General features: G+C 58.7%; 6 protein-coding genes across 7 annotated transcripts; 3 read left to right on the top strand and 3 right to left on the bottom strand.

Moving 5' to 3' along the window:
• Nucleotides 1–830: 830 nt before the first annotated feature.
• On the top strand, nucleotides 831–3,841 carry SDRG_04271 (hypothetical protein). Its single transcript, XM_008609936.1, has 7 exons — nucleotides 831–1,628; nucleotides 1,684–1,878; nucleotides 1,919–2,143; nucleotides 2,196–2,336; nucleotides 2,382–3,304; nucleotides 3,351–3,471; nucleotides 3,519–3,841. Exons 1-7 carry the CDS (start codon nucleotides 846–848, stop codon nucleotides 3,753–3,755), a joined length of 2,625 nt encoding a protein of 874 aa, XP_008608158.1. The 5' UTR covers nucleotides 831–845; the 3' UTR covers nucleotides 3,756–3,841.
• SDRG_04272 (hypothetical protein) lies at nucleotides 3,804–6,259 on the bottom strand (the record flags this gene model as incomplete). The annotated part of the gene is made up of 5 exons (XM_008609937.1): nucleotides 3,804–4,241; nucleotides 4,299–4,445; nucleotides 4,495–5,625; nucleotides 5,677–6,026; nucleotides 6,079–6,259. 5 exons carry the CDS (start codon nucleotides 6,257–6,259, stop codon nucleotides 3,822–3,824), a joined length of 2,229 nt encoding a protein of 742 aa, XP_008608159.1. The 3' UTR covers nucleotides 3,804–3,821.
• An 80-nt stretch (nucleotides 6,260–6,339) lies between these two features.
• On the top strand, nucleotides 6,340–7,150 carry SDRG_04273 (hypothetical protein). Its single transcript, XM_008609938.1, has 5 exons — nucleotides 6,340–6,505; nucleotides 6,562–6,662; nucleotides 6,713–6,800; nucleotides 6,852–6,946; nucleotides 6,997–7,150. Exons 1-5 carry the CDS (start codon nucleotides 6,350–6,352, stop codon nucleotides 7,076–7,078), a joined length of 522 nt encoding a protein of 173 aa, XP_008608160.1. The 5' UTR covers nucleotides 6,340–6,349; the 3' UTR covers nucleotides 7,079–7,150.
• A 4-nt stretch (nucleotides 7,151–7,154) lies between these two features.
• SDRG_04274 (hypothetical protein) lies at nucleotides 7,155–9,765 on the top strand. Its single transcript, XM_008609939.1, has 15 exons — nucleotides 7,155–7,533; nucleotides 7,576–7,670; nucleotides 7,717–7,921; nucleotides 7,966–8,016; nucleotides 8,061–8,134; nucleotides 8,177–8,237; nucleotides 8,290–8,421; nucleotides 8,478–8,546; nucleotides 8,593–8,652; nucleotides 8,703–8,828; nucleotides 8,879–8,983; nucleotides 9,028–9,120; nucleotides 9,191–9,300; nucleotides 9,349–9,463; nucleotides 9,507–9,765. The coding sequence occupies exons 1-15, from the start codon at nucleotides 7,192–7,194 to the stop codon at nucleotides 9,678–9,680; spliced, it is 1,812 nt and encodes a 603-aa protein (XP_008608161.1). The 5' UTR covers nucleotides 7,155–7,191; the 3' UTR covers nucleotides 9,681–9,765.
• Nucleotides 9,766–9,797: 32 nt separating this feature from the next.
• Nucleotides 9,798–11,186, bottom strand: SDRG_04275 (hypothetical protein). The gene has a single exon (XM_008609940.1). It carries the CDS (start codon nucleotides 11,108–11,110, stop codon nucleotides 9,899–9,901), a length of 1,212 nt encoding a protein of 403 aa, XP_008608162.1. The 5' UTR covers nucleotides 11,111–11,186; the 3' UTR covers nucleotides 9,798–9,898.
• Nucleotides 11,187–11,806: 620 nt separating this feature from the next.
• Nucleotides 11,807–14,217, bottom strand: SDRG_04276. 2 transcript variants are annotated; one of them, XM_008609941.1, is made up of 15 exons: nucleotides 14,175–14,217; nucleotides 13,988–14,130; nucleotides 13,841–13,942; nucleotides 13,684–13,788; nucleotides 13,522–13,638; nucleotides 13,330–13,479; nucleotides 13,125–13,280; nucleotides 12,998–13,076; nucleotides 12,810–12,946; nucleotides 12,598–12,765; nucleotides 12,436–12,548; nucleotides 12,312–12,386; nucleotides 12,150–12,264; nucleotides 12,022–12,103; nucleotides 11,807–11,964 (listed from the first exon to the last, which is right to left on the bottom strand). In XM_008609941.1, the coding sequence occupies exons 1-15, from the start codon at nucleotides 14,185–14,187 to the stop codon at nucleotides 11,885–11,887; spliced, it is 1,635 nt and encodes a 544-aa protein (XP_008608163.1). In that variant the 5' UTR covers nucleotides 14,188–14,217; the 3' UTR covers nucleotides 11,807–11,884. The 2 variants fall into 2 exon arrangements, with proteins under 2 accessions (XP_008608163.1, XP_008608164.1); XM_008609942.1 differs by having other exon boundaries at nucleotides 12,312–12,548.
• Between the last annotated feature and the right edge of the window lie 457 nt (nucleotides 14,218–14,674).

Genomic DNA, 14,674 nt, shown 5'->3' on the forward strand with positions numbered 1-14,674 from the left:
CATGTAGACGTCGGCGGCGCTGATGGCGGCGGAGACGAGGGACACGGCAAGGAGGCAGAGCATGATGCGAGGCCGGCTCGTTGCGAAATCTTGGTACCCTGTTGTTGCCTTGGCATTGCGAATTGAGAATTGAGAATTGCGAATTGCAAATTGCGAAATGAGAATTGAGAATTGAGAATCCAGAATTGAGAATCCTGGAATTCCGAGTTTTTATCTTATCTTGCGCTTTGTATGAAATACAATGCATTCGCATCGGACGCAGTGGTGCGAATTTAGCGACGGTTTCGGGAAAGCGTGCGATGTGATTGGCTATCGCAAAGATCCAAGACCATCGTTTTGACTTGTTGTTTGTATGCCGTGCGCACGCCTCGGTCGAATTCGCCTAACAAGTAGTATCGGCCTCAGCACCACAGCCATGCCACGTCACGACCATATTGCATCAAGTGCGCCCAAACGCGTGACAACAAAATCCTAACAATCATGCTCCAATGCGCTTGCATCTTGCAAACGCATGGAATGATAAGAGTCTACTACGTAGTACTTGCTTCCTTGCACTATTAATAGTCTAACGTTAGTGGGTATCTATTTAGGCGGTAATTTGTACACACTAGCAATGCCCTCGACACTAGGCTATCTAACCAACATCGTGACTCGTTGGGTGTCGATAGGAGCGCAGTGAAATGCTTGTCCAAGCACCTAGTCGGTTGCTGGTGTAGTATGCCCGTTTAAGTGTCGAGTTGGGTGCATGTATCCAACGGCTTTCTCGATGGATCCGGATAAGAGAGTCCGGATAACGTGTATCCGGTCGGCTTGAACGGATTGGTCGCCACAGAAATTCATAGAGCATGGCGGACTACGGAGGCGGCTACGGCGGTCGGGACGGAGGTCGCGGGTACAACGATGGCCCTCGGGGCGGCTACAACGACCGGGGCTTCCAGGACGGCAACCGCCGCCGGAAGCGCTCAGACGACATGTCGGACAACTATGGCAACAAGCGCCACCGCAACAACTACAACCAGCGTGGCGACTACCGCGACAACTACCGCGGTCGCCGCGACGACAACTACCGCGACAACAACCGCAACGGCGGTGACGACGACGTCTTGGAGCTCAAGCGACGCGTCATTACGCTCGGCGACAGCGTGAACGTGAGCGACACGCACGCCGTGCGCGACGTGCTCTCGCGCTGCGGCGAGTGGCTCGGCGAGCAGCTCATGTTCCAGGCGCAGGAAATCGCGGCGCTCGTCGTGACGTGCGCGGGTCGCCTCAGCGCCAAGAGCGAGTGGTACGCGCTGCTCACGACGCTCCTCAACGAAAAGAATGGCGTCTTTGGCAAAAAGGTAGTCGAGCTCGCGTGCCAAGCGATCCAAACCGACCTCAACTGGTGGCAATCCGAGGACGACCCCGCTGAGGGCACGACCGAGCTCTTGCGCATCAAGCTTCTCGTGCGCTTCCTCGGCCACCTCGCAACGACCAAGATGATTGTGGCGGCCGACGTGATCCAGCTCCTCGCCCACTTTGTCGCGCTCTGCACGCCCGAGCCGATCGAGCCCGACAACCGGGCCCAGCAAGATGCGACCGCGATCAAGGACTACATTGCGTACATCGTCCTTGACACGCTTCTCCACGTACGTACCGCTTCCCATGGCTTGCACCCCACGGCTCTCACCCCATATTGTCTAGTGCGGGCATGCGCTCTCGGTGGCCGCCGAGGAGCCGTTCGACGAGCTCATCGCACAGCTCACGACGTACATGGCGTTCCGGGAAGTCGACACGACCCACTCGCGCTTCGTGCCCTCCAACAGCTGGGTCGTCCAGCGCGTGCGCCTCAACATGCTCTGCGACCCGGAAGACGACGACGTCCTCGGCGTGGCCAAGGTACACGCCAGCTCTCCTGAATCGTTGTAACGACATGCAGGCGCTGGACCCGCTGGCCGCCACGTGGACGGCGGTCGAGCAGCTCGTGGCCGGCCTTTCGCGGGACTCGACCAAGTCGGACGTCGCGCTCTACAATCCGTCGCAGTCGACGTGGAAGGTCGCTGCGCTTATGTACCCGCAGCAGTTCTTCATGACGGTCATCAAAAACACGGTGCCCTTTGCGCTGCCAACCTCGGCGTTTCCGTTTACGCTCGAGCTGTCGGCCGTACGCCACTCCACGTCCTATCCGCGTCCTTAGTTCTATGTCTTTTTTGTAGATTCACGCCAAGAAGCTGCCGTCGTACTCGGTCGTCTTTCGCATCCTCAACGACGAGAGCGGTCCGATGGGTATCGCGATTGCGCAAATGCACTTGCCGTCGTACCTCGTCGCCCGGAGCTACTTTGAAGACATTCTCAAGGTCGGTTTGTTTCAACGTATCAAGCGATTTTATGGAATGTCGCAGGCGTTTGCGCCGTCGGTCGCCGAGACGTCCAAGCAACTGCTCACGTGTGCGCATTGGCTCAACGCGCGCTTGGACAACGTCCAGGCCGAGTTTATTCTCGTCGAGACGCTTCTCGTGCACATTTTGCAGCACCGCGACGTGCCGTTTGGCGGGGCCGTCCTCTACCAGATGCTCAAGCAAGACGCCAAGACGATCCAGAGCGCGCTCGCGATCCTCATGGAGCTCCTCTTCCGGCAGATTCCCAACATGCAGATGGGCACGCTCGACGTCTTTGTGCGCTTCTTCTCGCTCTTCCTCTCCAACTTCGAGTACAAGTGGCCGTGGGCGCACTGGAACTACGTGCTCGACGCGCAGGCCGACGACGCGCAGCGCCTCTTTGTCTCGGCCGTCCTCGAGCGCTGCGTGCGTCTGAGCTACCGCCAGCACATGCAGTCGGTGCTCCCCGAGGCGTTCCACATGCTTTTGCCGCCCAACCCGCTGCACATCATTCGGTTCCGCCAAGACGAAGCCGGCGCGTTTGAAGCCAACATGAACGCGACGCTCCAGGATGTGTACGAAGACATTCTGTCCAAAATCAAGGCGCGGGACGACGCGGCGGTCATTGAAGCGTGGTGCACCGAAAAGAAGGCGTCGCTCGACAAGGCGATCGTGCTGGAAATGGTCGTCTCGGCGCTCCTTGAAGCCGGCTCGGCCACGTTTACGCACTTTCGGAGCCTCTTGGAGAAGTACCAAGAGCTCTTGGCGACGCTCACGGCGTCGACGGACGATGCGCTCGCCGCCATCAACGCGGTCGGCGCCGTTTGGGAGCAGTCGCCGCAACACGTGATTCTCATTCTGAGCCTCATGATGCGCCACAAGGTGCTCACGTCGACGGCGATCTCGACGTGGATGTTTAGTGCCGACGCTGTCCAGCAGTACAGCTGGTGCGTCGACGTATTGCACTTTTCATGAGTCTCATACGATGGGTAGGCATTATGTGTGGGAGATTCTCGACAACTCGATCGTCTACGGCATCGAGCGCGTTGAAGCCAACCCGGAGGACGCGGCGGCGCTCGACGACCTGCAAGCGATGCTCCGCGCAGTCCTCGAGGTACGCTTGATTCCGTCAGGCCAGAATTAATGATCGTGCGTGGTTAGGGTTTCATGAAGGTCATTGCGGACCACAAGTTTTCGTGCGACAAGGAAGGCACGTCGTTCAAGGACAATTGGTACAACAGCACGCTTGCGCGCATGAAGGCGGTCGGTCGGCGCTTCCGCGTCGCGCTCCAGCCGCTGTTGCCGGCGCTCGAGAGTGGTGTGTTTGCGGCCGCCGGCGCCGAGCAGGACGTGTGCACAGTCTTCCACTACATCAAAGAGTCGTATCAAGCCAAGTAGGATCGGTCGACGACGAAACAACTAAGAGCAACTAAGAGCAGACGACGCTTATATATCGACGGCAAATTAAGACTTTTCCAACTCAACGCTCGCGTTGAGAAAGCTCACGTTGACCGGTCGCGGCGCGCTCTTGATCAGACTTGCCACTTGACTTGTTGAGAGCGCTTGCGTCGACTGCCCGTTCACCGTGACGAGCTGCGCGCCAATTTGGACGCGTCCGTCGAGTTCGACCTCGCCCTTGGTGCCGAGGGGCCCCGGGAGGAAGCTCGTAATGATCGGGAACTGGTTGGGCTCAATGTTGGCGAGCGAGAGGTGCAACGACGCCTTGTGGACCAGCACATGGATCCGCCGTGGCCGGCGCGCACGGCTGCCAATCAAATCCGTCTCCTTCGGACTCGCATCGGGCGATGACGACCGCGGCTTGGACGTCAGTGGCAGCTTCTTCGTGCTCGGACTCTCGGTGGCGATCGGTCGCTGTGACGCGGTCTGTGCACGAGGCCAGGATGATGAGAAGCTATGGGGGCATCATCGAGTGGGACGTACAAGTGCGTCCGACGTTTTGAGTTTCTTCGGCAGACTTGGCATCTCAGCAACAGCCTTGCCCGACACCGTCTCGGTCGCTGGGCGCTTCTTCGTCGCATTGGACGGCGACGGCAAGTTCTCTGCCTTGATTGACGGCTCGGGCTTGCCCTACGCGTGCGTGTGTTGAAGGCGGCGCTTCCATCGTGGGTGACCGTACCGACACGTCACTTGGCTTCTTGTTGCCAACCTTTTCGCTGTGTGCGGCGGAAGGTGGTGACGACGCTGCCGTGGCGGTGGTCGTGGCAAGCGTGCGCTTGCTTGGGGAGGTCGACGGGCGTTGTCGTTCTTCTTCCTCCGCCTCGTCGTCCGACGACGACTCTGAAATGGTATCGTACGAAGACGCCTCGTAGTCAGCTTCGGCGCTAAGGTCCTCCGTCCCATCTGAATCTACCAAGTCCGAGTCGTCGTCTGAGGTCATAAAGACTTCCAAGACCCCACCGACGACGGCTGCAATGACTTCCGAGCTGAGCGGTTCATGGCGTGTTGTCGGTGGAGGGAGAGGTGCAACAGCAGGCGCTGCCAACGGCTTAGCAGCAGATGCTGCCGACGGCTTGGCTGCAGGTGCTGCCGACGGCTTGGCAGCAGGTGGCGGCACGACTGGCACAGCCGTCGGCTTGGCAGGCACTGCTATCGGCTTGAGAGGCACTGCCGTCGGCTTGGCAGGCGCTGTCGATGACTTGGCAGGCGCTGTCGATGACTTGGCAGGCGCTGTCGACGGCTTGGCAGCGGGTGGCTGCACGACCGGCACTGCGACTGGAGTTGCCAGCGACGGTCGCTTTGTGGCAGGCTCGACGCTTGGCCCGGGTGTCGGCTTGGGGGCCAGCGCAGGCGCAGTTGACTTCGGCGTCGCGGCCTTGGGGTTTACAGGCTTGAGCGTCGGAAGGCGCGCTGCGCTTTGTGCGAGGGTGGGCAGTGGGGTCGATGCCTCGGCAACCGCACTCTTCTTGGACCTGGGCTTCCGGAACGAGAGCGTCAGTGGTCGAGTGCACCCGTTGATCATGTGCGCGACCTCCTCGACAGGCCGGCCACGGATGGGCACGCCGTTTATGGCGACGAGGATATCGAGCTTGGAGATGGCGTTTGAGGCCTTGGCCTCGCCCGGCTGGCCGTCGTCCGTGTTGAGGAGGTCGTTGACAATCACATTCGTGCCCTTCTGCCCGAGCGCAATGTAGATTGAGCGGCCCCAAAACTTAACGTTGGCGACGGCGTCCGGTGCCTGGGGCGCGGTGACGGCGTCGGGTGTGTAGATGGCCAGGTCTTCGACGCGCACGATGCGTTCGGTCGGCATCTGCAGGCGATAGAGTCGTTGAGCACCCCATGCATTCGATAGGGATCGTACCGCGGGTGCGAGCTCGACGAGCAAGTCGAGTTTCTTCATGTAGTCGTAGTCGCCGTCCTCAAAGTTGAGGCGGTAGACCAACTCGCCATCGTCCATCTTGGACGACGCGACCGTCACGAGGTACAGCTCGTCGTTGTCGTACGTCTTGTAAAACTGGACGCCAAGAAGGAGGTCGGGAACCTTCTCGAGGACGGCGACCAGGTCGACGTGTGACGAGCGCGTCGTAGGTGCGTCGTGCGTCCACTTGACCTTGACGAGCCCACTCTCGTTGTAGTCGGCGCTGTAGAAGCTCACGCCGTCGAGGGAGCAGACCTTGCCCGTTTGGCCTTCATCGAACGTAAGCTGCATACCTGCCGCCCTCGTCATGAGCCACCGAGATGCCATGCACGTTGCCAACTGTACCGTCCAGCTGCAGGCGCTTGGCTCGGATCGCGAGCTCGGCCGAGACGACGACCGTCGACCCATCCGGCAGCTTGAGCTTGTAGCTGACGTTCTTGACGAAGGCCGTGAGGACGCCGGCGACGCCGCCGCTCGAGAGCTGCGTGCCCACGAGGTGGTCGTACCACGTGCTGATGGCCGACATGGTGCTGGCTGGCCGATCACAACTGGCCAAGTCCGGGAATTGCTCCGGGTTTTTTCCGTCCAATCAATCGAAAGCTATTTTTTGTTCACGATGTGGAAGCCAGGGACCGCCAAGCCGACCGAGGCCAAGCCGGTGGTTGCCAAGACGCCGGCCGCCGAGGCCAAGAAGGCTGCCGCCGAGGCCAAGAAGGCAGCGGCGCCCAAGGCGCCCAAGCCAACGCTGTCGCAAAACACCCTCGCCATGAAGGTACGACGCTCGACCATCATGACGAGAATGATGCTTGACAGCATGCGATCCACTAGTTTATGCAGCGCAAGAACACGGCTGCGGTCGTCCAAGAGGTCAAAAAGCACGACGACGATGACTGGGACATGGACGGCGACGCTGCCGACACGGACGGCAAGTACGTATTCCTGCACTTGATGCCAACAGTCGACTCATGCATAATGACAGGCTCGTGGTCATCAAGGACCCGTCCGACCCGGCGATCGAGAAGCAGCTTGGCCGGCGGTCGTTTGGTGGCTTCAACGCTGCTGTCGAGGTAGGCTGCGACTGGCGCGCGGCGTGCATGGATGCCAGCATGTTCTTCTAGGAGGAGCTCAAGGCGGCGACGACGCAGCGCCGTCACTCGGAAGCCAACAAGCGCGCACTCAAGGAGGAGGTGTCGGCCGAAGAGATGGCAGACCGGTACGTCCTTGATCTCGCTAGCAACGCGCTGCATCATGCTGCTCGTATAGCATGATCAAATACACGGGGCTGCGGAATAACGGCGCTGGCAACCAGCGGGACCGCCCGAAGAAGCGACAGAAGAAGGCATAGTTGTCCATATTGCCATAGACTAGACCCGAGCATAAGCGCGTTCAATATGACAATATTCGATATTAGGTAAAAATAGCCACACCACGCTAAATTCGCAGTGCAAGGTAACGTGGATGGTCATGGCCGAGGCGCCGCTCAAGGCGTCGTCCGTGCGCCAGCTGCCCGAGCTTCCGGCGCGCGACTCCATGGACGTGCTCCAGAAGGTCCACGGCTTTTACGAGGTCAAGAACGAAGACGACTTGCGGCAGTGCATGGAAGGCCTCAACGCTCTCTTCAGCCGCGCGATCGATCTCGAGATGGACGTCGAGGCGGCGCCACGCAAGCCAGCACCACGCATCAAGAAAGCACCTCGGCCCGCAACGACGCCACGAAGCCCGCGGTCGACCGCCTACCTCGACCGCGCTGCCGAGATTTTGGCGGCGACCGATTCCAATGCCCTCTTCCCCCTCCTCCAGGTAGTGCATGGTCAGCATTTAGCCGCTTGAACGCGATCCTAGTCGCCCGACATGCAGCACGCGCTCAACGTTACGGGCATTCGACCGGAGGACTTGGTGGCGAAAGCGCAAGAGGACTTTATCAAGGAGCGCGACCGGTACTGCGATCGTTGACGCAACGCGCTCAGAGAATCGACTGCGTAGGGCGTGGCGCGTGCCCTCCGAAGTCGCTGCGATGCGCTTCAAGCACTATGAAAAGTCCCGGAAGAGCAGCGTTGCCCTTCTGCTGCAAGTCGCCGAATCGCAGGAAGTACCCCAGTCGGACGACGCCAAAGACTTTGACCGAGAGCTCGACCACGAGCGCCGGCTCCTTGAAGAGATGATTCGCGGACGGCTTCGCTACGAAAAGGTGGCCACCCTCAACCAACAACGAAAGCTTTTGACCCCTACTAGGTGCTCGAGAGAGAGGCCGAAGTGATCCGCCGGAAGCGCGCCAAGTTCCTCGTACGTACTGGCCCTTGCATGTGTTGTACTCCACGCTGGACAAGGTGCAAGAGAATGGCGTCTTTCAGCGCCGCGGCGACGCGCCCCCCGCGTTCAAAGATCACGTGCACGCCGAACGGTAGACGCTGCGAAATCGATGTCGCTCGAGGTGTCGCCGTAGGTCCGAGGCCAACCGGCTCAAGATGGAGCGCGTTCGGGCGCAGCGGCAGCTCCTCGAGCAGGTACTGTGAACGCGTGTCACGTCTCTAGTTACAAGGCTATCACGCTAACTAGACCAAGCAAGAGAACGCAGATGCGCGCCGGCGCTACGAACAGTCGCGGGCTGCGCAGACGAAGAAAGAAAAGGACGACCAGCTCAAACTCAAGCGCGTGCTTGGCGACGAGCGCGAGCGGAAGCGGCTACAGGTCAACCGCATGACCCACTTTTCAAGCCCGTGCCAAATAACCACGGTGGCGTGCAGGTCGTTGAAGACGCGAGAGAGCTCGACCGGCAGCGGCGCGAATGCATTGAGCTCGCTCTTCACGAAAGGGTTTGTCGACAGACCGCACATGCCATCGTGTTGAAGAAGAGCGTAGGAAGCGCACTTGGAAGCGACTCGCAAGCGAGCGCTGCACAGTAATATGCTCGCCAACGAGGTAATGGGAACAACAACATCGACGCGCTTTCGTCACGTGGCGTCGAGTAGCGCAAGCGTCTCGCACAGCACGCGCGCGAAGTGACAGTCCAGCGCGCCAAGAACATTCAGTCGTTCAAAACGAACGAAGCGAGCAAGAAGCTCCACGCGACGACCGAGCGCGTCGACAACCTCAAGGTTCGTAGTCATGCTGGTACCTTTGCTGCTGCAAGAATCTTGGGCCGCAGGAGATTCGCCGCGCAATTCTACAAGAGCGCAACCGCATCCATGTGCTCACGCGCAGTCGCAAAGCCCACTGCAAAAGCCTGCGCGATGAAATCGACGTGCTGCCGGTAGCGTTCCGATACATTGATACTTTTCGCCACTTTAGGGGTAGGGACCAGGCGAATACAGCGTGCGGTGGGCCGACCACACGCGTGGTGGGTACATTGGCCACGCAGTCGCAACCGAGACTGTCCCGCACACACCGGTGCGTCACCTTTGCTCGAGCTTATATTGTTTAGTCGTTACTGATAATGATGTTGTTGATAATGAATTAGGGACCGGGCGCCTACGACGAGCTGAGCTCGATCGCCGACGCAATGCGAACGTCCGGCCACGCGTTTCCCAAGAGCCGGTCGCTCGAGACGCTCGAGGGCCCGCCGACACCGTACGTCCTTGCATGTTGTAGCACGGTGAATCGCATGCCACGTTGTAGCGGTCCGGGACAGTACATGGATCCACTGCGGCCGCACAAAGCGCTGGGTCCGTCCTTTCCCCTTGCGACGATCACGCCGTTTGATTTGAGCTTGCGCCACGCAGCTGAGCTGCCGGTAAGCAAACCTCGCAATCAGCAGTGCTAAAGAGTTTGTGGAGGCCCCGTGCGACTACTCGGCCACCACCGCAGTGCCGTCGCACTCCAAAGCGACCAAGGTCTTCAAGCGGTCGCTGCATGCAATGACAACGTCGTACCTCCATGCGTGCCAGGGCGCGGGCGAAGTCATGATCGACAAGGACGTTCGTGCGCTCGAGGCCGAGCCGCCCGAGTGAGCCAAGAGTCGATCTTGTTTAGTTTGCACTTGTTAGTCGAATAGTTTGCTCTAGTTAGTCGAATTGTTGGCATCGCACAACGTGTTGATGCCAATGTGTGCGTGGGAGACAAGTCAATGGGTTTTGTACAATAGGTTAGTTAATTCATACTACTTATTAACTTAACTAAATATTAATACCTCGTAAATATATATACGTGTAAATACTCAGGGCGCAATTCAAAATGACAAGTCCAACCACGGAATGTCTTCGGGGTCGTTGAGGGGCGAGAGGGGGACCTCCCATGTGTCGTCGTCGGCACCAAACAGCATCGAGGTGTCAATGACGGCCGGGGCGCTGACAGGCAGCTGGATGCCGGCGGGCAGCTTCAAACAGTTGCGCGAGAGCACAACCGAGCGCGGGTCCACCGAGACCGTGGGCCGTACGTCCGTGATGGGCTCCGCCTTGATGTCGTCGCCAAAGGTGAGGTCGTCGAGGATCGCGTTGTCGATCACGTCGTTCTCGTCCATCTCTTGCTTCGTGGGCTGCTTGTACGGAACGTGCGTGAAGAACGCCATTTCTTGCTTGGCGTTGAAGCTCGTCTCGACCGGACTCTTCCAGAGCGGCGGCTTCATTGATTCGGCGGACCGCGTCGGCACCAAAGTGATGTTGGTGGCGCTGTCTTGGAAGCCGAGACCCGTGCCGTAGATGCTTGCCGCATGGCTCATGGCCATGTGATGTGGGCGCATCGACTTCATCATGACCTTGCCCATGTCCTTTCGGCCGTGCAAGTCGACCATCGGAGGCACAACGCAGGGCGCCATGCCGGGCTTCAACGCCGGCGACATGTTGTCGTTCAAGAGCATCGACGGGTTCTGCAGTCCTGAGAGTGGTTTGCTCAGCGGGGACGAGCACTGGTCGTCGCGGCCGGGCATACCTGACGCCGTTGGGTTCACGCTGCCCGACGTGTACCCGGGCGCATCCGTGTCGTAGCGCTGCTTGCTGCTGAGCGGATCGACCCACGGGTCCTTGGCCTTGCCCGCGCCGCGTCGCTTAATGTTCGGGAGCAGGTCTGGCCGGCCTTGGCGAAAGTGCGTGTGCTGGTAGATGATCGAGCTGCCTTCCGTCACCTTGTAGAAGCTGTAAAAGTTGAGCTGGCGGATGAGGCTCGAGAAGCGGCCGTGGCGAAAGTACTTGGGCAGGTACGTTTCGGCGAGCACCTTGGGCTGTACGATGCAAAAGGCCGTGCCTTCGCGGATCCACGTCACGACCGAGTCGGGCTCCGTCTCGACCATCGCAAAGAGCTTCGTCACAAAGCTGCCGGTCGCGTTGCCGTTGCCGAGGCCGTCGGCGTCAGCGTCGTAGGCCATGCTACCGTGCATGGCGTTCAGCATCATGGTCATCGAGGTCGTCTCGTCCGTCCTCATGGCTTGCGTGTCCATCGTCGTCATCGGGTCAGCTTCTGGGACCTTCGACAAATTCGCAACTGACTCGGTTTGTATCTTGCCGCCGATCTCCCAAACTGGCCTTTTCGGCGAATAATATTGCGGTCACGATATATCAACGCGGCCATTATATTACGCAAGATATTATTATTATATTTGACATTCAATACCACCGCCAGACATGGCGCAGCGTTTAAAAAAGAAGCCATGGGAGCATCACTCGGGCAATTCGAATTTGAAGCCGCTTGGGCGACCAATCAAATCGCGTCTTGCACGCCGTCATGGGCCATGATTGGCGCATCAACGTTGAAGTTGCAATGCGCCGCCGCATGATTGGCCACTTCGAGACCGCGTCATCACGGATTGTGCAATCCAAGGCTGGACCAAGCCTGGAATTTTTCACGTCTGATCCCCGTGGGACGGCAATGACTTGGTTTAAGTATGCTTGTATTTTAATAGAATGCGCTGCCTTTTCTTGAACTTCAACCTTCGGGGTGTATGTCCCTTTGATGCTTCGGGCATGTTCGAAATAATTTAATACTGTCGCGCTGATTTGCATACGAAATCCGGGGTGCGGGCAAGCTCGGTGGATTATTATTATCACGATGAGTTGGTACCTATTTAAATGAAATTTCAAAACGCCCCGAGTTGCACGGGCGGTTTCGAAAAAAACGGGCGCAGCTGCCCATACAAAACACAAGATACGCAGACTTTGGGTTGTTGATGCGCGTCAATGAAAGATATGGTTTTGCGGATAGCACGCGAATCTTGGGGCAACCCTCAACCCTCGAGCTCCTTGACCATGTACGGGCCTTCCAGCACATACCCGAGCTTGCGGTAATAGTCGCGTGTGCCCACGCCTATGCAATTTTAGTCGACCTATAAGCGGCCACATGGCGCAGAAGTAGCCAACGCACCGGAAATCACCACAATTTTGCGCGAGCCATGCTCGTCGCGCGCAATGCGTTCGGCTTCCTCCATGAGGAGCGTCCCGAATCCCTGAGTTGCATCGTATTACGGAGTGGGATCCACAAGTGCATCGAACCTGGTGTTGGAACTTGGTCGGGTCACGCGCGTGCAACGGCACGGCCGAGCCGTAGACATGCAGCTCGCGCACGATGGACGTGCCCGGCGGGATCTCAGGTCGAAAAGCAGTTGCACTACAAGAGCTCGACTGAGTATGCGATGAAGCGGTCGAATCTCGCACCTTGCTTGGCGCAATCGAAGGAGGCCGACTAGAATGTCTTGGTCGACGTCTTCGTAGGCGAGGAAAGTCTCCCACCTGCGACTGATGAGCACCCAGAAATATACTTGAACGATGCTTGAAGTACCCTCCGTTGGCCACGTAATCCCGCCGGATGAGCTCGACGTGATCCGGCGACACCTGGTCGTGGATGCCCTTCATGCCAACCTCGCGTGTACGCACGTCGCGGCAGGCGAGGCCCTAAAATGCCTGGTCTCAGACTCAGATCATACGCACCGCAGCGGCGTACGAGGTCCTTCATGCGCGCCAACGCAAGCTCGCGCAAGTTGCCATTCTCGACGCCCGAGGTGACGAGCGGCATGGGGATATCGCGCTGGATGCGGTACACGCGCGTCCACGGCGGCACGAGCGCGAGCAGCCGCGCCATCAGATCCACGAGCTCGTTGGGCGAGTAGTTCTACGTCTCATGCGGACACAGATACCAACATGCAGCTGCCGCACCTTGTACTGGCCTGTCTTCCAGAGCTCGTAAAGGCCTGTCCCGCGGATCACCAGCGTCGGATAGATCTTGAGGCCATCCGTCCGAAACAGCGGGTTCTCAAAGTACTCTTTGAAGCCATTGAGGTCCCGCTCCATGCCTGCATAAGATCGTAGTTGATGTCTGCAATGGTATATCGTGCATCGCGTACCCATGTTGGGCAAGTCCGGCATCACGTGCGCAACGATCTTGTAGCCGCAGTCTTTGGCGAGCTGGAACGAGTGGCACACCTGCCCACTGACATGAATCTTTGGAGCTCGCTCGGTGCACAAATGTACCGCCGCGACGGTGTGCCCGCGGTTCGAGTCGCGCGCCACGTCTTCGTAAATGCTCTGGACGCCAATCTCGATGCGCGTGCAGCCGTACGCGAGCATGTCGTTCAGATGCGGCTTCAAGCAGTAGTCGGGTCGGGTCTCGATCGTGATCGCCGTGCACTATCGTCCCACATAGGAATCATTGCTGAGTCGGAGAGGCGTATCGTACTTTGGTTTGGCTCTGCGCCGAGTACCGGACAGCCTCGGCGACGGACGCTGACGTGTGGCCCGAGAGCGCATCGTGGAGATTCCGAATAAAGTAGTCGCGGTACTCCTTGTCGAGCGAGAGAAACGTGCCTCCCATCACGATAAATTCAACCTACGAGCATGCTTAGGTGTGGGAACGACCGCGGCGACGCACCTTGTCGACGTTGTGGCCGAGGCGCCGGAGCTGGTCCACGCGTGTCTTTGTTTGCACGTACGGGTTGTAGCGAGCGCGAATCGCGCGCATGCTCGTCGGTTCGTACCCCGTGTACGCCTGCATGGGCAGTATGAGGGCCATCGGCGATGGTTTGGTGGGTACCTGTGTCGAGTACTCAAAGTCCGAGTCGGGTCCGCCCGGGCAGTAGACGCAGATGTTGCCCGTCATTGCAATGTGCGGGCACCGGTGCGGCTTGCACATGACGGCCTACGAGCTATTAGTGTTGGGGCGGCGAGACAGGTGAACGAAGCGAGCGTACAACGACCGCGATGCCGGACGCTGTGCGCACGGGCTTGGCCTTCAAGTACGGCAGTAGCTCTTCCTTGTACTCTTCCGGAATCGCCGAGATAATGTCGACCAGCTACAGCCATCGATGCAGATGACAGCCATTGCAGCGTCGCACTACCTTGGGCATGGACGGCAGGCGATAGCCCTTGGCGACGTCGTTCTTGAGCCGCGTCATGTTGACCGGCTCCTGCTTCTCATAGGCCTTGATGATCTCTTCCACGATGGACGAGATCGCCTTGACGTACGTCTCCGAGTCGACGCCTATATCGCTTCAGACAACGCTATGCGTGGCTCGATGAGCGTACCCGCGTTGCTCATCACGTCCGTGTCGTCCGTGATTGGTGCAGGCGGCGTATCTATTGAACCGGTTCATCTAACCGGTTACTACCTCGTCCTCCGTATACGGCGCATCGGTATCCGGTAGATCCAAACTCCGGACGGGATGTCGCCTGCTGCAACACTTCTGCCCAACAAGCAAGACACGCGTCCAGCAGCCTCGCAGTAGGAGCCTCCATAACTACTAGCAGTCCGAGACGCGTACCGTAGCTACTAACTACGTACATGTGCTCGGTCAATGACGGCAGAAGCGGGATCGGCAAGACACGCACGTACAGACGGCGCGGGAGGACTGAAGAAAGCGCTTGGGCTGGCTTCAATCAAATAGAAATACAAGTACTGCGTACGAGGTGTTGTTCTGCAATGGCTGCCGAAGGTGGCTGGTTGCATTGGCCATCTATCTATGCGATGCTTTAGACCCAATGTAAAGACTTCGCATGCCATAAGCAAGCTTCAAGGTGGCAGACCG

Source organism: Saprolegnia diclina (assembly GCF_000281045.1).
Source record: "Saprolegnia diclina VS20 unplaced genomic scaffold supercont1.10, whole genome shotgun sequence".
NCBI lineage: Eukaryota > Oomycota > Saprolegniomycetes > Saprolegniales > Saprolegniaceae > Saprolegnia > Saprolegnia diclina.

Excerpts from the sequence above, each read along its gene's own strand:
- SDRG_04273 (XM_008609938.1), top strand. The coding sequence starts at position 6,350 with ATGTGGAAGCCAGGGACCGCCAAGCCGACCGAGGCCAAGCCGGTGGTT. Across the intron at positions 6,663-6,712 it reads GCTGCCGACACGGACGGCAA|GCTCGTGGTCATCAAGGACC; the intron begins GTACGTATTCCT and ends GCATAATGACAG. Across the intron at positions 6,947-6,996 it reads GCCGAAGAGATGGCAGACCG|CATGATCAAATACACGGGGC; the intron begins GTACGTCCTTGA and ends CTGCTCGTATAG.
- SDRG_04275 (XM_008609940.1), bottom strand. The coding sequence starts at position 11,110 with ATGACGACGATGGACACGCAAGCCATGAGGACGGACGAGACGACCTCG.
- SDRG_04274 (XM_008609939.1), top strand. The coding sequence starts at position 7,192 with ATGGTCATGGCCGAGGCGCCGCTCAAGGCGTCGTCCGTGCGCCAGCTG. Across the intron at positions 8,238-8,289 it reads AGCGGCAGCTCCTCGAGCAG|ACCAAGCAAGAGAACGCAGA; the intron begins GTACTGTGAACG and ends CACGCTAACTAG. Across the intron at positions 8,984-9,027 it reads ATGAAATCGACGTGCTGCCG|GGACCAGGCGAATACAGCGT; the intron begins GTAGCGTTCCGA and ends CTTTAGGGGTAG.
- SDRG_04276 (XM_008609941.1), bottom strand. Across the intron at positions 12,766-12,809 it reads GGAAGACAGGCCAGTACAAG|AACTACTCGCCCAACGAGCT; the intron begins GTGCGGCAGCTG and ends CATGAGACGTAG. Across the intron at positions 12,104-12,149 it reads CGACCAAGTTCCAACACCAG|GGATTCGGGACGCTCCTCAT; the intron begins GTTCGATGCACT and ends GATGCAACTCAG.
- SDRG_04271 (XM_008609936.1), top strand. The coding sequence starts at position 846 with ATGGCGGACTACGGAGGCGGCTACGGCGGTCGGGACGGAGGTCGCGGG. Across the intron at positions 2,144-2,195 it reads TTACGCTCGAGCTGTCGGCC|ATTCACGCCAAGAAGCTGCC; the intron begins GTACGCCACTCC and ends TCTTTTTTGTAG. Across the intron at positions 2,337-2,381 it reads ACTTTGAAGACATTCTCAAG|GCGTTTGCGCCGTCGGTCGC; the intron begins GTCGGTTTGTTT and ends GGAATGTCGCAG.